This window comes from Pseudopipra pipra, chromosome 15 (genome assembly GCF_036250125.1).
Source record: "Pseudopipra pipra isolate bDixPip1 chromosome 15, bDixPip1.hap1, whole genome shotgun sequence".
Classification (NCBI taxonomy): domain Eukaryota; kingdom Metazoa; phylum Chordata; class Aves; order Passeriformes; family Pipridae; genus Pseudopipra; species Pseudopipra pipra.
In genome coordinates, this window is record NC_087563.1 from 9,523,848 (window position 1) to 9,543,178 (window position 19,331).

Consider the following 19,331-nt stretch of genomic DNA (forward strand, 5'->3'; position numbering starts at 1 on the left):
TAACCACCATCCAGTTAGTTCAATGTACAAGTATTTGTTTTTAATCTCAAGTTCTTTGCTTCTTGCTCATGAAAAAGTTAGCAGCATCTTACAGACACGTTACAAAAGCTCTTTTCAGCTTCTAGAGGTGTTAGAGAAGGTTTCTCTGTTCGGAGGTGTGGTAATCTTCAATGAAATAATGTATTTATTACTTCATTTCCTGAAATATTTCAGATCCAGACTTGAAGCTGTTCAAGTGTACATAAAGCACACCCTGGAAGAAAGCCTCAGCTCCTGCTGAGGGAGTGAGCTCATCCCCTTCTCAGGGCAGGCAGCTGAAGTATCTACTTGAGAAAAAACTTCAGTGTTTGGGTAGATATCTTCTGCCCTCCCTGTCACTCGTCCAGCACTGTCAATCACAGAGGTTTGAAAGGAAACTCAGGAATCACCCCAGGGCTGATGATGTCTACTCACCTTGTTCAGTTGGGTTTGACCTACCATTGCCTCTGCAGTGCCAGCCTTGGTGATGATGGTGGCTCGGGTGAGCACTGCTGTGTCTGGCTCTGGGTTTTAAACACTTCAGTGCTTCCTGTGGCTCTAGGAGATAATGAAAAGCAAACATGAAGAGCAAATGTGCGATGGCAGCCCATAAACCCCCCGTGTGCTGGGCTGATCCCACAGCATGGGCAGCAGGGGAGGGGATCCTGCCCCTCTGCCCTGCTCAGGTGAGACCCCCCCTGCAGAGCTGCCTCCAGCTCTGGGGACCCAGCTGAGACATGGAGCTGTTGGACCAATTCCAGAGGAGGCACCCAGATGATCAGAGGGATGGAGCACTTCTACTGTGAGGAAAGGCTGAGAGAATTGGGATTGTTCAGGCTGGAGAAGAGAAGGCTTTGGGGTGTCCTAATTGTGGCCTCCTTGTACCTGAAGGGAGCCTGCAAGAAAGATGGAGAGAGACAATTTTTACCAGTTTGTTGTCATTCCTGTCAGGAAGGTGAGAAAGTTTTTTGTTGTGTCCTTTCAGCTATTGGATTGAGGAAAAGGTATCATATCCACTCCCTCATGTTAGTTATGAATGTTGGTTCCTGCGAACCTCTGACATTGCCAAACAGCCTTTTTTCATTTCTTTGTTTGTAACCCTGCTCTCCATTGAAAGAAAAGACACTTTAGATGTGTCAGGAAATTGCTTTGTTATACTTATGACAGCCTAGTTCTATCTTTAGCCTCGTATTCTGGAATTGCAAGGTCCAGCCTTCCCTTTATGCGAACACGTATGACCTGGAGGAAAAACTTTCCTAGCAGTAGGTTTGTTGTTTCCACTCTGAAATGGTGTTAGCTGATTAACTCACAGATACTGCTTCACCTTACGAGTCTTGCCTTTCTGAAGGGAGGAAGAAAGTTGCCAAAAGCTAAATATAAATATTGTGCAGTGGAAAATGCACATGTGCCTGCTCTGTAAGTGTGAACTGATGTCTCCCTGCTGAGAGCAGCATGAGCTGCTGCGCAGGGCTGCAGGTTAAGAGAGTTCACTCATCAGTGACTGCAGGACATGCTGTAAATCTACACCCTGGTTTCTCATGGTCATTTAGGATCTGACTCCAAGACTCTCCAGGTGGTTTTTGACACTGTGGTACAGTGTGTTCACAGTGTGGTACAGTGCTATGAGCTGGCTGGTACAACCCTCTGAACATCCAATCTTCCTCCAGTGTTAGTAATACCTTCCACTGCTTTGAATGAAGTAGGAATCTGTAAGGCAGCTTTTGCAATAGACAGAGCACAAAGTTCCTCTCTGTTCCCAGGGTACAGATGCTCTTCCAGGTGACCAATGCCTTAGGAACCTGGAGGCTTGTTGGAATTTTTACTGCGGGTGCTTGCAGGAACATCTGACCTGAGGGCAAGTAAAACCTGTTCCCCTTTACCACTCATACAACTCCATGGCCTCCTCCCTCATACATTGCAAATCATCTGTGCTGTCTAATCCTCATTCTTTCCTCTTCCCAGGACAGTGTAAGTGATCTCCTGAAATTGCTTTCAGCTCTATAAGGTAGGCAAGAAGCCAGCAGCAAAAAGAGAAAGGTTTGTCAAGCGGAGACTAGAAGTTCATCAGATTTTTAACCCTTAGGCCTGATTGGAGCTTTCACAAATCTCTGATTTCTTTGGGCTTAGAGTCTCCTGTTACAATAACTCTTGTCAGCTTCACAGATTTGTTTGAGAAGTTTGCTTGATTTACTTATTTTTATAATTATAAGTAATTAATGAAGCCTTCTTTGGGGTTCCATTCTCTTCTCATTGCTAGGATTTAACCTTTCTTGCGTCTCACAAACATACTTTTCAAGCTCTCATTAACTGCTATAGCAGTTTAAATCTGAGTTAACAAGGTAGCCCTGTTTCCTGGCCGTGCCATCTCCATCATTCTTCTCAAAGTCTTTTGAGCTTCCACCTTTCCCTTCTCTGAATGTGTAAACACAACTGCTGTTTTCACCAACCAGGAGCAGACTGAATAAATTGTAGCCAATATCAGATGCCTTATTGAGAGGATGCCTGGTACCCTGAAGAGTATAAAAAGTATAAATCCTCCTAACTCAGAACATGTGTTTTCCAAGCAAATGACTGTTCTGCCAGGATACTTACACAGTCCTTTCTACCTTGGGCAGGTAGTCATTTGGATGTGAGCAAAATCTAGCCAGCAGTGTTTGTCTCTTATTCCAAATGTGTCTTTTTCCATTCCCTTGTTGATTGTTGTGATCATTTCAGCATCCTTGTGCAAGCTTAAATACACCTTCCATGCTTGCCTACCCTTTTGCTTGAGTCAGGTTCTGGAAGTCATCCTTCAAGCTTCTGCCTTTCTCCATTACACCTCAACTGAGCCATCCTCCTTCCTCCCCACATCCAGTCTGATCTCGTTGCCTCTTTTCCATACATTGTCCATTCTGTGCTATTCCATAGTGTCTGTCCTTATCTAAAAACATGTTAAATCTAGAAAACAAAGCCATCAAACCTTTATTCAGTTCTCCTGTGTTGTTTTGTACTCTTCTTGTGTGTGCCTCTAGACTGTAAATTCAGGCTGGGACATGCTTTGTCTGATGTTCTTTGCCCAGATGTGTGTCATGGTAGTAGAAGAGAGGGAACATAATGTGGTAGGAGAGATGGGAAGCAGAATAGCACAGGGAGTGCACTGCCTTTTAAACACTTAAAGCCAGGTGATAAATGTGGCTGGGAGCCACCAAACACTTTCTGCAGTGTCTTTGCCTAATCCAAGCTTACTTACACCACATAAAAGTTAATTTGTGGTGTTGCGTGTTCCTTATGTGATCAAAATGGCAGCCTGAGAGGAGAGAACCCTGCCATGACATCAGCTTTCCAGAGAGCTGTTTAAAAAGCTAGACTTTTTGCTTTTAGTCCTGTGATGGGTCATCATTTTAATACTAGTAAATATTTCTCATTGTGGGAGCAAACTTCCTTTTATAGTATCCGCCGCTGTTTTTACTGAATCCAGCGTAGAGCTGTTTCCTATTTCTGAGTGTTTGCTCACACTCAGCAGCTCTCGTGTGTTCACGTGCTCTGTCTCTTTCTCAGCTTTTTTAGCCCTCTTGATCTATTATTGTGACTTTGGCCAGACGACGCCAGCGCTCCGCGTTTAATGGGCTGAGAGCAGGAGCGAGCAGCAGCTTCCTCTGCCTGTGAGACCATGATGTCAGCAGCTACTTTGGGTTCCTTTGCCATCCGCTGCTGTTGCTTTGGTTTGCGTGGAAAGAATTCTAACAGCACTTTCCAGATGTTCTCAGGGCAGCTGGAAAACCGTAAATGGACTGTTTGGTTCAGGAATATTGCTGATCTGCTTAGGACACGGCAGCGAGTAGAGTCATAAAAACATACAGCTCCTGAGCAATGTTGCTGTCAAGTGTATCACAGTGGGTTGTTAGGGTGTTAAGAGAGTTCATAGATCATTCAGGACTGGGCAGATGAACTATATACCTGCTCTCCTTTCCCTCTCTTCCCTTCCTTCCTCCAGCTTCAGCTCCTGAATGAAACGCAACCACGTCTTTCTGATCTCATGCAAGGCAAATACTGTTTTGTTCATCCAGAGTACCTTCAAGTTATCTCAACAGTTAAAGAATGAAGAAAACAAAGATGATCTAGTTTTAAAGTCCCAGTATAGTATTTGGTGTAGTAGGAGCTACTGATTAAACATGGGGGTGTTTCATCTTGGTGCACTGTAGAATAGGAATTTGGGAGCCGGTGTTTCTCATGCCTCTCCAGGGCTGGAAAAAGCATCAGTTCTCACCCACTTGTAGTATATCCAAAAAAGTCTATTTTGGGGGGAGAACCAGTCACTTCCTTCTTTAGGGTGGGTAGGTGTTTTTAATGCATTAATTAATTTTTATTGGGTGATGGAAAAACTGATGTCAGAGCTGCATTGCGGTTGGGCGTGCAGAAACACAACGTGGTAGGAAATAATATAGCCAACACATAAGGGCAGGGAAAGTTTAACCATGGGGAGTTTAAAATAGCAAAGCTGAGCTATAAGGATATTAAAAGCTATGACTGAATCAAAACAACGATCTAATATTAAACTGGATTTTGCTGGGGGAGTAGCAAACTTGTCGGGTTCATTTCTCTTGGGTATCCAGTGTCCAAGGGATGGTTTCTTGTCTCAACACCTGGATTTCTGACTTTGATGTTGTCTATTTTGGTCTATTGCAGGATACAAACTATAAGCTGCAGTATAGGTTGTGTCTCACTGTTTTTTTTGCCAGGCATCTTTATTCAGGAGTCTGCAGAGTATCCTTTTCCTTGCAGTGGTCTATAAGCTTGTCCAGCATGACTCCTTCCCTGGCTTCTCTCGCAGTTCAGATTGCACAGATCCATGACAGCGAGGCGGAGGGAAGTGCTTTGGAAACTGGAGCCAAAGCAGAGTGCAGTTACATAACTGTACAAAAGTAAAGGGCTTTTTGTTTTGTTTTTCCTTCTCATATCCTCCTGCGTACTGAAAAAAATGTTGTTGGAAAGCGGGATGGAAAAACTTCAGCATCATTCATCCCTGTGGGGACGTGAAATATACTGAAATGTTCCACCTGTTTTATGGCTGTTGCTTTTCCTCTTTCAGGTTTGACATCTACAGGAAGGTGCCAAAAGACCTTACACAGCCAACCTACACAGGGGCCATTAGTAAGTAACTTCTTTTTGATGTCCTTGCATACTCCTGGTCTAAAATTAAAACTCGTTTGGCCTCTCTGTCTCTGGGAAATTTTTTTAAAGGGATATTAAGCATTGAAAAGGGTGTCCTTTGTTGCTGAAACAGGTTGTTTTACTCCATCAAACAGTGGAGTAGTTTGTATGCGTTCAGAATCATAGAATCACAGAATGGCCTGGGTTGCAAGGGACCTTAAAGACCATCTCATTTCAACCCCCTGCCATGGGCAGGGACACCTTCCACCAGACCAGGTTGCTCCAAGACCCGTCCAACCTGGCCTTGAGCACTTTCAGGGATGGGGCAGCCACAGCTTCTCTGGGCAACCTGTTCCAGGGCCTCACTACCCTCACAGGGAAGAATTTCTTCCTCATATCCAACCTAAAGTTCTGCTCTTTCAGTTTGAACCCATTCTCCCTTGTCCTGTCACTCCAGTTCCTGATGAACAGTCCCTCTCCAGCCTCCTTGTAGCCCCTTCAGATACTGGAAGGGGCTGTGAGATCTCGACACAACCTTCTCCAGCTGAACAGCCCCAACTTTCTCATCCTGTCTCCATAGGGGAGGTGCTCCAGTCCCCTTCTCAACTTTGTAGCCTCCTCTGGATTTATTCCCATAGTTCCATTTCCTTCTTATGTTGAGGGCACCAGAACTGTACACAATATTCTGGGGTGGTCTCACCAGAGCAATGAAATCTCAAAAAGAAAATACAGTAAATATATATTGTCATGAAAGGGAGCTCCTAAAAACTGGTTGTTGAAATTCCCACTCTGCTATCTCCTGAAGTAGCTAGAGAGCTTTTTGCTGGTCTCTTCCCAGGAACAGAAGCTGGGAGTCTGCTCCAAACACTGGGATGGGGATGACTGCAGGTTTATTTGCCTCTGACAGGCACCCCCTCAGTCACTGTGAAAAATTACTGTTAATAGTTGCACTCACTGTTGATGTTCCCAGGCTTGTGCTTTTGGAAGAGACTTGAGGAACTAAACCACTGCAAACAGGGAATCCAGGTTCTGGATCCACAAGGAGCAGTGTGGGGGGCAATGTGCAGTGGCCAGTGGTGAAGATGATGTGGGAAACATGTATTTTGCTCACAGTGTACTCAGGGAATTAATCTGATGATATAGGTGGGACTAATGAGCACAGATGTTATTTTGTTGTTATTTGTCGTGCTTTTAGAGAATTAAAATTGCTTTTGCAACCGATAGCGATCCACTCTCACTCCTGTGTATCAATACATAGACTTTGGCTGATACAAATCTCTTGCCTTGGGCCCCTTTTCCTTCCTTCCTGCTCCTGAGGGAGGCTGGAGGCTGAGTAATGCAATTTCACACAATTATGTGCAGTGAGCTGCTGTGCGGGGCAAACATCGATCAGGTTGATCCTGCCAAGCCTGTAATTGCACTCCTAATGCAGCTTTCCTGTTCCATTGAGCAGGCACTTCCTTTGATCACAGAGCTGTGCTCCATTCATCCATTCTTGTAGATGGGTCAGTAGTCTTGTATGTCACCTCTGACGTGAGTGATGTCATATCCCTTGGTGACAGCAGATAGAACTGAGTCAGGGCCAGTGAATCAGTGGACACAAAGGAAAGCCCTTTGTGGCCTTAAGAAACTCCTTGCTGTAAGGATGGTTGAAGACTGGAACAGGTTGCCCAGGGTGGTGTGGAGCCTCTGTCCTTGGAGATGCTCAAAACAACCAGACCTGGCCCTGAGGAACCTGCTCAGAGCAGGGGAGTTGGACGGGATGATCTCCAGAGAGGTCCCTGCCAGCCTCAACTATCCTGTGCTCCTGTGAAGATAACACATACCCTAAATATTTACTGTCAGAGTCCTTGTCTTCTGTGTTCTCCTGACTGCTGAATTAATTGTATCCTGACTCCTTTTTAGGTTTACTGAAGCTGTGAACAAAGGGCTTGACTAAAACTGTTTGCGAATTCAGGGGCTATGAGATTTAGTGTTTTGAAAGAACACTTTGAACTTGTGAGTGATCCCGCCTTCCCTTCTGTTTTGGAAACTAAGAGTTCCCACACTGTACCTGGGCTGCCTTTGAGAATTTGTCTTATTATGAATCACCTGCAAAAGAGTATTTTAGAAACAAAAAAGCCCATCAAAGGCCATCCAGTGTTAGGCTTTCTAATCTGCAGTAAACAGCTCAAGTGATAAGTCTGTTGTGGGAAGGCTTGAAGGTTGTGACTCTTACTTAAAATTATTAGCTGACTTATTTCTCTCTATTGTTATTTGCAGCTTCTCAGGCTTTGATTTTCTTCTCTAACTGGTTCTCCTTCTTTTCCTCAGAGTGGTTTTAGACAGGCTTTAGATAGAAGCTTTTGAACCACACAGGCAGCCAACAGACTGGTGTCTTTGCCTGTGAGGATCTGGTGAGCAACTTTCCTAATGGGCTTTCTGTTTGACCAAGCCTGTGGCTTATAATTTGAAAGCCATTAATCTTACATGTTGTAGGAGGCCATGAATGAGAGAGCCCAATGCCAGGCCAGTTTGAAGCCTGGGAAGGTTGCATGATTTTGTGATAGGGAAGTCAGCTCATAATAACATTGGGAGCTTGTGTGTAGTGGAAGGTTCTGCCTCTCAAAAAAACTTTCAGGGTTTAGTAAATATGTGAAATGACTATGACTGCAACTGTATTTTGGCTCTCTTTAAGTCCTTCAAGTTTTACACAGGAGGTATAAAATAGTCTATAGTAGCCAACTATTACTTTAGGCCCTTCCCGTCTGATTTCTGCTGAAGCTTTAGTTCAGTATCACTTCTGGTGCTGAAGGCTTTCTGGAATAGGAATGGATTTACTGCAGGATTTCTGCAGTGGTTCTTGGATGGTAAAAAGGCCTTTTTAAAAAAAAAGTTTGAGGTTTATTAGGGAAGAAGTCAGAGATCAGATTACAGAAGGAAAGAGATGGAAAAGAACAGCTCTGCTTCTGACACCAGGGCTGAAGAGGCCAGGGCTCCTAGGGAGGAAGCAGCTAAGGGAGAGTAAGTGTTGGGGAATTTTGGTGGAGGAGAGCAGGTGAGCTCGAACACAAGCAAGTTCAGAAGCCAACTGGAGGGTTATTGAGGCTTTATTGGGTATGGTTTTGTGATTTCCAAAGTTGCAGTGAATGCTGCATACAAGATATTTGAGCTCTGTGTAGCAACCGTTCCAGCTACAAACATTTTTTTAGGAATGAAGTAACCTGGAACAGTCCACTGCAGTTTACTTGGAGAGAGGTTTTTGTAGAACAACACATCCCCTGCTGTGGACTTCTCTGAAAAAGTGTATAGAAGTTACTCATTCCTTTTCCTCAATAAAATTCTCTTTTTTTAGGCAGCATTCCTGTGCCCTCAGCCAGTCATGCCCTCGTTGTACCTCTTCCACCAGTTCTTTGCCAGCTTTCCCACCCCCATGCAGCGTGTCCGTGGGGCCACACAGGGCCACTCCAACAGACCTGACTAACGTGGTGACAGCTTGGCCATGTTTGGGTATGGAAGCAGCAGCAGCAGCACACGCCCTGGCTGGCTGACAGTTGGCATCTGGCTGGACAGGAGCAGTCGGACACAGCTGCTGGAATGATCCTGCTATTTAACAATCCATGTGGATGCATAGTTTGCATGCACATGTTGTATGCACACATGGAAATGTTATCCAGAAATACTCGGTGCTGTTTGGGGGCTGGAGTTTTAAATACACATCAGGAAATATCAAAGTTATGATTCACATGGCGTCTGTAACAAGACCCGTTCCTTGGACTTCATAACAGTTTGCTCCATTGAATAATAAATGCTAATAATTTTATGCCTTAATATAGACATGGATCCACGTTCTCAGTCTGTGTGATGTGTTAAACACTTTTCCTTTCTTTCATTTCTTTGTGAGGTGAGGAGAAAAAGCCAGGAATGTACGTAGATGGGATATGTATCAGAAGCGATATGTACAAAAAGGTTAGTGTAGGAATGAAAAACTTGGCAGAATTTCCCATCCTTTTGGGATTAAAGATTAGCCAACAGCAGTCTGTCTTTACCTTTGATATATTGATTGTGTTATCATATTAGGTATTTAAGAAACCTGTCTTAGATGGTCCTTCGAGCTCTGTGGGAACGTCGCAGTGCTCTTGCAGTTACGTGAAGCTTTATGCATGAATTGTTTGATTCTGTCTGATCCTAGCCTTTAATCTACTTTTCCAAATATCATGCAGTTGTCAAATGTGGGTGGTGGAACTGCACATTTGCATGGAAGCAAGTGAAAGCCTTCACTATGAAATAAGCAGCTGAAGTGCATAAATTCTTATGCTGGGAACATCATCTGTGCCCGCAGCTCCACACTAAGGAGAGGAGCTCATGTTCTGCATCTGGGAAAATACTGGCTCTGGAGACAGTTTAACACATGAGGCTTTCACGTGAGTCTCATGCCAAAGACACCCCCTGTCCTGAGAATGTGTCTGTGTGCAAGAAGAGTTTAACATAGGAGCAGCCACGGTTGATGCAAGTGTCGTGCAACCCAGTGTCCCCTTGCCAGGAGTGGTCAGCAGCAGATGCCAGAGAAAGAGCACAGGGACAGGTTAAACACTTTACCAGGCTTTGCTCTTTTGGTTTCTGAAATTCCTGAGCTGTAAGTTGTTCCTTTGTGTTTAGTAGCCCTTAGTGGATTTCTTCTTCAGGGCGTGTGTGATTCCTTTTTGAAATCTTACAGATTTTATTTTTTAATAAATAAAAACACCCACAGTGAAGAATCTTCAGAATTTAGTTAAGTGTTCTGTAAAAGAAAACCTTCTCCTGTTTTTAACCTCCCCTTTCGTTCCTGTACTGGAAGAGACAGTGAGTGGTTGTTGCCCATTCATCTCCTTCAGATCCCTCGTGATTTTATATTCCCCTCTCATGTCCACCCTCAGCAATCTCTTTTATGGGCTGAAAACTGACTGTGCAGTTTGAAGTCTGGCAAAAGCATTGAGGAGCTTTGAAAGTCAGTCCCTGCCGGGTGCTTCAGGGCATTCCTGCAGGATTTTTTAGATGTAGGTTAGTGGAATTTTACTGTGCTGTATTTGGTAAGTATTGTCATAAGCCTTCCCTGCAAGAGCTGAATTGAAATATGGACTTCAGGCAGCACATACTTTCTGTGCTGGAAAAGAAAATAATTTGATGATACAAGTAGCAGAGAAGAAAGTTAAAAAATTGGAAGAGAGAGGAAGCTCTGGGAGAGAGTTTAGAGTTAGTAGTACCAGGCTTGCCTGGAAGTGCTTGAGAGCAGAGAGGTCTAGCTGACGCTGTGGAAAGCCTTTATGGGATGGTAACAAGCAGTGAGGAATATGGGAAGCAATTAGAGAAGAAAGGGTTGTCTATGTGAAACGCTCTCCCCTGAATTCTGCCACAGCTCAGAGATCTCATGTCTCTGCTGCTCTGTGACCAACAGTACGAAACGCTGGATCGACGACTCTTGTGCCTCGGTCACTTTTTTTGGGCTCTTACGTAGGTGTGTAAGTTCTCATAAGAATTTGCTGCTGTGCTTTAAGCAAACAAGCAGCAAGTTTCTCCTCCCCCCACACTGTGTGGTGCCCCGTGCCAGGGGCTCAGCTGGGTCACAGCCGTGGTGATCTTCTGTGCCCTGTGAAAGCCAAGACTTGGAAGCAAGTGTGTGACCCTCTGAGGTTTCTCTTTGGAAATTAATATCCCCTCTTGCTTCCAATTTTCCTACTGGTCTTTGTATTTTTTTCTCTCTTCCTTCATCCTAGCTAATGGATTCTTTGGGATCTCTTTTAATGCCTTGCACTTCACAGAGGGTCAGTAAACGAATCCACCCTTGAAATTCTTCTGATGAGGAAGGGGAAACAACGCATTTCTCTTTCCTCAGAGCTATCAGCTGACTAATCTGAGGAATGAGGCACAAGGCTTTAGGTCACTCAAGGGTCTGTCTCAGTACTTGCCCTCAGTACCTCTTCTTTCCTTCCTGTGCCTCTCACATTCTCTACCAAGGGAGTTTGGACTGATGCAGTTGTGATAAAATTATTCCCTAGCCTGTTGTTGCTTGAGCTTCCTGAAAGAATGGATATTTGGGATGTACAGGTCATGTGGTATAAAGTTGAGGAACAGGGTTTTTCTAACGTGTTTCTCAATCCTAATTAGCGGCTCTGGTAACTGGTCATTTCACAGAGTGCTCGGTCACTGCAGCTGTGCTGGGATGGAGGGATGAGCCGGGTTGTGCTGTGGTTGTCACAGCCCTGGAAGCTCCTGCCAGTTCCTGCTTTACTCTTTTGCAAGTGGTTCCTGGTGGACTTGGGTATTTTATTTAATACAGATACACATTGCAGCCCTGTCTCCTTCACTTGGCACAGCCTTGCCTACTCCAATCATCCCTGCTCCATAGGATTTACGGCTGTACTTCCTTCCAGCCCCTCTGTGTGGGTCAGTGACCCTGTCACTGCTGTGTGAATGTCACTGCCCAATTGTTTGAATAGTTTCCTGATGAAGAGTAACCAGTAACATGCCAGTTACTTTGGGTTCCCTCCGTGGAACTCCGGGTTCAAATTCTTAGAAAAGACGTGGGACTTGTCCAGGTTCACAATTCCTTCACTGGGAATTTTCCCTCTCTGAAGAGTCAATCTATCAGCAAATGGAGAAATTAGAGAAGTATCAGGCATTGGCTACACTAGTCCATTAGCATTATTGCCATTATTGTCCTTGCTGTACCAGCTCTGCCAAGACCAGGCTGTGAGATGACTTACACAGAGCTGTGGAACTTGAGAAGAAACTAAAATGTCTCCTAATCCACAAAACACTGTGTTATCTGACTGTATACTTTTGAAGCAAGGAGGTGCTGATTTTTCTTCCTTTCTGGAGGTTTTAATTAATTAAAATGTGGAGCAAAGGCTCCAAAGAAGTCATGTCAAGCAGCTCTGTAAAGAAGAGGGAGAGCTGGCAGACCAGCATTGTGTGCTGGAGATGGAGAATGCAAGAGCCGTGGGGAGATGGAAATCATGGTGGAAAAAGTGGCCCAAAAATGATGATACCCCTCAGGATTTTTGATATTGGCATTTTGGTGAAGTCACAGCTCTGATGGCTCCTCTGGGTCATAGACTCTAAAGAGTCATAGTTCTCAAGTGTGTCTGGTTGGCAAATCCATGAGGGGAATCATATGCCTGTGTGAAAACAGTTTTTGTCTTTGTTAGTGAAACAAAACTAACCTTTTCCTCTCCTTGTCTCTGTTCCAGTCTCTGTCTGCTGCTGTCTCTTCATACTGTTTCTCTTCCTGTCTGAGCTCACCGGATTCATAGCCACTGAAATGTAAGTAAAAGTCATATTTTCCCTTGTTTGTATATATGTGCATATATGGATCTTTACAGCTTTACTGTTACCTGAGAGAAATATTCCTGTAATTTCACTAAGTCACTTAGTTGCCTGATGGGTTGAGTCCTTTTGGTTGAGTCCAAATTTTCAAACATTCATTCAGTTTTTTAATTTACTAAAATACACTAAGCAAACTTGGTTCTAAAATATTTCTGATAGAGAAAACTGTTCCAGACCTGCTTGATCCTTTATTAGCTGCATGCTGGACTGTTCTGTGAGTACAGTGAGTATTTTTCACGTGACCACAGATCACATCAGTGCTGTGGTGACCCAGTGTAAGGTAACAGGAGTGCCAAGGTGATCAGTGCCATCGGGTGCAGTTTCCCTCTTCCTCCTTAAGCTGTTGATTTCTTGTCCTCATCTGAGACTTGTTTCCCCTCTCCTCCTGAATAGACACTTTCCTTTGTACTTGTTTGATTTCAAGTGGTTCTCCAAAAGTTGTGTATTTTTCGTCAGTGATACCATATGTTTAAGTGTGTGGTGCCTCCTGGTTGGATTCACATGGCTCTGAGTGTGGGTCCCATTGCAGATACAGTGGGATCTCTGACAAGGTGTTTTCTTTCCCCTCCCTTCCCTATGGATAAATGGGTATCACATGCTACCAGTCTTCCCTGGATACTTATGCAGATGCTTTTCTGAAAAATAAATTGCATAAAATATGAGTTATTATTAATTTAATATAATTAATTCCTTTTTTTAATGTCAGAGCTGACTCTGATACATGCAGATGGCTTTATTCATGTATGAGTTTTTTTCTTCTTTCAGTTGAGCCTGACTTGGAAACCTAGTTGACAGGTTTTGTGCCTGAAGAGTTGTTGTCCCAGGTAGAGACAGCTTTGAGCAAAATGGAAATAATTCCTGCTCTTAAAAATTGCTCATAGAACAAGTATTTTAGTTAATCATATTTTATTTTTTCCCCTGTTCTCATGTTCCTCCTGCCATGAACTAAACTTTTAGTATCTTTTAACACAGGTACCTTTGTTTTGGGCTCTAGGAAACGTTCTCCATCATCCTGCTGATGTAGCAGTGAGCTCATTAGACTGTGATGCACAGTTCCTGGATAGTTAGGAAGGGTGGAACTTCTGTCAGACTCACATGATGGTCCAGGTAGCAACAGATGTCACTGCTGAGCAAAAAGGCTCTGAAATGCGTTGGGCTCCTGTGCTGTGGTTAGATTGACCATTCTGATAACCATGAGGCTCTTTCATTGTTTTTGTGCAGCTCTGTCTTGGGTCAAAAATATAATTTCAGGAATAATTTTGACCTTGACTAATGTTTAACCTAAAGACAGAAGTGTAATCAAGCTCTAGCTGATTTTTTGTGCCTGTTGCGTCATTCCTTCCGAGATGGTATCTTAGGTTTCTTACTCGTTCCCTGTTTCTTTGAATTCAGTTCCGTGTGTTTGCTTGTGAAATACTGGGGTCACCTTATCAGTCACTTCACAGAGCTGAATTTCCTTGGATTTCTTGTTTTAAAAAACAGAGAAAAGCTGGACAAATTGCTTAAAGTAAAATAGCACTTTTTCTTGCTCTCCTCTTAGATCTCCTTCTCTCATCTGCTTTTCTTTTTTCTTTTAGTTAATGCCTTACAGGAGGAATTAGTAATATCTGTCTAATTTTGATCCAGGAATGCACATGCCTTTATGTGGTACTTCCCTGACTAGAAATTTCTTTTTGAACAACAGAATTGTATGATTCTCTGAGGGCTCTTCATGCTTTTTTCTTAACTAGATGATGCATTTTCCACAAAGATATTGGAGGTGCTGTTAAGTTCATGCATGCTCAGCTGACAAGTTCCTCATTAAAACCTCAGAGAGATGGTAACTGCCTTTCCCAGCAGGAGCTGTGTGGGGAGAAGGTGTTTGCAAGCAGTAAAGCAGTAAAATCTTAGAGGGGGTGTCATGGAAGAGTCTGAGACAAATGACTGCAGGAACCTGATTCGTCATGGACCGTCCAACACAAGAGCTCAGAGAGTATGAAAACCTCCTTGTGATGAGTTACAAGTCATCAGACTCTTGCTGGGAACATTCACCCACAGCAGTTGTGAAAAGGCTCCCCCAGGACAGTGGAAATACTTCAGAAAGTCACTTAAAGTGCTTCCCAGTTCAGTGACTTCGTGAAGCAGGAGTAAACTTTTCTTTTTCCGTTTCTTACTCATTGCTTTCTCTTCTGAGAAACCCAGTACAAGTTGTTGTGAGCCTCTTGTGCTTCCCTTTCAGTCAGGTATTACTGGCAGTGCGTTGTGGCAGCATTGGGAATAATGAGAGGGGAGCTCTGCGTGATCTGGAACTGTGTGAGAACTCTTGTGCCTCCATTTAAACTGAGTGGTAGCAAATAACAGGGGAGATATTATCTCACAAAGATTTTTGAGCCTTGTTTGCCCATGATTCAAATACTTAAGAAGATATGGAAGATTCCTTATGTGCAAACTGTTCAATTCTCTTCAACTTTTATTACAAGCTTCAAGTTTCCTTTGTACTGAGTCTCTCACAACAGATATCTCCCCCAGAGTGAAGTTTCCTAATATCAGCCAGGATCTGAATGATTAATAAGAGTGTGCAGTTACATGGGATGAACTTTCCTGCTTTGCCAGTGCCAGCTGTACTATGAGACTGCATCACTCTTTCTCCTGTTGTGTCATATTTCCCTTAAAGGGAAATATGGCTTGCCAAAGCCAGGTTGAATGGGGATAGCTGCACATTTTTGATGGCAAAGTGAAACTGGGAGCACTTGGCCTGGTGCCTCCTGTCAGACACAGCAGGTTCTCTGCTGTGGACTCGTGGTTACCTCACAGCACGGTTACAGCCAGTAATTGTGCGTGGTGTGTGTGCATGGCCAGCCTGCTGCAGGGCAGGTCAGCACCAACCTCAGCAGTGGTGCCCACAGGATTCACTGTCTGACTCTCACCAATGAGAGGTTTCTTTGGTGTCTGCATTTAAAGCAAGAGGTTACTGTGGTTTGTTGCACTCATGCTGCAACATGAGAAAAGGTCTGCTCTGCACCACACTAACCCCTAATACTTGCTGGCTTCTACCCATTGTTGGACTTTCTTCTACATTCATATGACTGTAGCAACTTAAATTCCTGGTATTACTAGAAATCTCAGTTTGGTCACTCTTGCCCAACTTCAAAGCTGTGTTTCCTTGACCAGCCCATTGTCATAGCATTTATAGTCTCAGCTGCTAAAGACTTGTCTGGGTGGCAGAAAGCCAAAAAATTACACCCTCATTTCGAGGATCACAGTCATAACACTAAACCCAAATATTACCTACAAGGGGAGGACAGTGTGCATCACAGTAGCTGTCATAACTCGTGTGAGCATTTCTAATGAGCACTAAGATTGTGTCTGTGCACAGGAGTTGACTCCAGTTAGGAAGTCGAACTAAGACACTGTGGTGTGTTCCAAGGGACGCACAGGAAGCTCATGGAACAGGTAACACACTGTAGAGACACATCCTATTTTGCTGCTGACTGGTTTCCTGTGGAGATGAGCCCTGAGTAGGGTAGAAAACTCAGCTCATCTTGTAGGTTTATCGTGTGACCCTAACAGGCCTCTGAGCAGCCATGAAGGAAATCAAAGCTTGGTTCTTAGGTGGGGCTACATCCTTCTCAGGAAAAACACAGTGAAGGGCTGGTGAGGGAAGAGAGTTTTTTCTGTGCTCAGACACAACACATCGTTGACATTAAGGAGAGGGGGAGTTTAACTCTGGAAATCAAGGATCTTCTTGCTTTTTGTGGGTTTTTTTTTTATTTGTCCAAACTGAGAGTGACTGAAGACTTAGTCCAAACTTCAGGCATTGGAAGGGGCTGCCCAGGGAGGTGGTGGAGTCACCCGGGAGGTGTTCAAGGCGCAACTGGATGTGGCACTCAGTGCTCTGGTCTACTTGACAAGGTGGTGAACAGTCAAAGGTTGGACTCAATGATCTTGGAGGTCTTTTCCAATCTTTATCATTTTATGATTCCAAACCTAGATGATGAATCCCCTCAATTCTGTAAAAGACAAATAAAGAAAATGAGGTCTCTGTTCCACATGTGAACCTCTGCAAAATGAACAGCATTACTGTTGTCCCACTGAGCCAATGACTCAAGTGGCTGAAGAAACAAAGCTAAAGTGTTGAATGTGTCTGGTATTTCCTGGGTAAGAGGTTGAGGGTAGTCTGAGGGCTAGAAATGGCTCAGCAGCCGTCCTCATTCATCCTGCTGTTGTGTTGCAAATCAAAAGCATAGAAATCACCTATCTCTCTTCTAATTAACTCAGATCTGCGCTAGACGTTAATAGCTGGCAAGATGGTAATCTTGCAGTTTTATCACGGTAATTAGGTCATGAATTATGTCCTGTAAGATCAATAATAGTTTTTCAAGTATTCCATCATTAAGGAGTAAAGATGTAATTACCTACTCTCATCTGCCTTGCATTGGCAGCCAGGGGAAGGGGTAGGAGGGTATGAATGTGGTGCTTGTGGTATGAATGTTGCTGCTCAACACTAATTCATCTGCCACAGCACACTGTAGAAAGCAACAGACTGTTCCTGGTAGTGGTTTTTTTTCTTTCTTTTTTTTTTAATGTAGTAACGGACAAAAAAACTGTCTGAAGTGACAAGTTTGCTAATTGGAAGGCTGCAGCCCCCTGCAAGCCAATTAATTACTTCAGCAGAATATCTGTAATAAAATTACTGTCTTTGCAAAAAAGCATAAGTCATGAATCATAGAATCATAGAATATCCTGAGCTGGAAGGGACCCACAAGGACCATCAAAACCCAACTCCTGGCCCTGTGCAGGACACCCCAACAATCCCACTGTGTGCCTGAGAGTATTGTCCAAATGCTCCTTGAGCTCTGGGAGGCAATATCCAAATAATTTCTTCACTTAAAGTGACTGGATCATTAAGGTAACTGGGGACCCTCCTTGCTTTAATCTTACAGAAAATACCTTGGCCAATGAAGGAATATCCCACAGCTCAGCCCCTCAGCTGGGTTCACATCCCATGCAGCACACCCTGACTGTTCATGTTCAGGCTGTCAGGAGTGTGGGAGGAAGCAAAACACCGGGAGTTTCAGAGACAAACGTTACTTGTCCACACTGGATTCATTTGCATGCCCAAGACTGATCCTGCAGTGAAGCAGAATTGTTATCAGATGTGCCTTCAGAGACTTTTTGTCCCAGAGCTCTCCAAAGTGTGTGGGATGTGTCTTGTGGCTCTTGGCCCATGAAAATTTTAGCAACTCACACATGCAGCAGTGTCATCCTGGTGCAACAAGGGTTTCTTGTGCTGTAGACCGTAATCTTGGAGCATAAGCCAAGAAATGCCACAATTCATGTGTTCTGACATTAAGCTGGAGATGCAACTCCAATTCTACCAGCTCATCCAGTTGAGGCAGATGAAATGCTGGAGCAGACTAGACCAGCATGGGCAGTAGAGCCTCGTGGACAAAAGGGGATGGGAGTTGTAATCCTGCTCTTGCCACGGACTGACCTTGGCACAGGCAGTTTTCTGTAGAAGGATGTAATACTTAGCAGCCCTGAGAGGTAGGCAGGTAAGAAGCTTAATTAATGTTTGCGTAGTAACCTGGAGATTACCTAATAAAAGGTGTTATACATTTGTGAGGGGTTGTTGTGCCGTTTGTCCCCGTGGACGTGTGTGGGTTACAGGAAGCGGAAGGTCGTGTCATGATGTCATTGGCAATTTCTGACTCAAATCTACATTGGCGTCTTTCGAACCCTTCTCCTTCTTCCTGCCTCCTGGAGAATTGTAATTCCTTCCTTTGTAGGACAGCGTGTTTTCTGTGCCTCACAGCTGAGCCGAGACCTAATCTGGGACAAAGACCTTCACAATGAAGAACTGATTGAGATTCAGGACACAGGAGGAAGATCACAAATGGCAGAGCAATAGACACATGCACAGTTTATTACACAGTAGAGAACTTGCTGACCTGATTGTTGTTTCTTCATACAAACTCAGGAGAAGATGGGTTATTTGTCCTGTGTTGGATATTCTCTGGTCTGGTACAGCTGAAAAGATGGTAGTGCAGGAATATCAGCTTTGGATGGTTGTATTTCTGGAAGGTGGTTGATTAGAGCTGAAATGGCAAGTGGAGCCAAGAGAGCTCGTCTGAAAAAGTCTTTTGAGAAGCTTTGGGCTCTCTCAAGAGAGAATAATTATTTTCCCTCTTAAGCTTGGGGTCCTGGAGACCAGAGAGTGCCTCCTGGGAGTTGGAGGACAAGGTAAAATACAGCTTGCTGGAGTAAGTGGTTGTATTTTCTCTATGGCTTGTGACATGGGAGGAGGCTGCCTGTTTGTTTGCTGAGAAAGGGTGAGAAAAAAGGCTAAAACCTGAAGCAGAGACTTAGGACAAGGAGGACAGAGGACAAGGAGGATTTGTTTAGAGAGCACCCCGGCAGTGTGTGAAGCTCAGAAAGGTTGATGCAGTGCCCACCCTTGTATTCAAAGGGCCACAGGTTCTTCGGCTGTTGAAGTGCTGAAGTGTCTAATGTTAGCGGCCAGGGCTGCTGGGTGGAAACAGGTTACTGGGGAAGTTTTGTTTCTGGGGAAACAAAGCTGTTGTGTCATAAATCTGAGACCTAAAGTGTGGGGAATGGGTCTGACTTTCTTTGGATAAAATCTGAAAGCGATGCCCTGCCCTCTCGCTGCGGTTGTCCCCTTCCCTTCGTGCCATTTGCATGATCTGCACGCTTGGCCAAAGGGTCCCTCCAGCTTTTTCCATGTAATGCTGCAAGTTTGTAAGCAAATGGGATAAGCAACTGAGAAGCCCCACTCAGGAATGTGAAGTATTTCCAAGTGGCTCTTTCCAGAAGTGAAGCAGATTCCTTCTGTGTGGATC

General features: G+C 44.1%; 1 protein-coding gene across 1 annotated transcript in view; it reads left to right on the forward strand.

Moving 5' to 3' along the window:
* ERGIC1 (endoplasmic reticulum-golgi intermediate compartment 1) overlaps positions 1-19,331 on the forward strand; it is a 60,554-nt gene that overhangs the window by 16,684 nt on the left and 24,539 nt on the right. The window contains exons 2-3 of the mRNA XM_064671765.1: positions 5,087-5,148; positions 12,357-12,429. Of these exons, the coding sequence (XP_064527835.1) occupies positions 5,087-5,148; positions 12,357-12,429 (135 nt within the window). The remainder of the gene's footprint in view (positions 1-5,086; positions 5,149-12,356; positions 12,430-19,331) is intronic.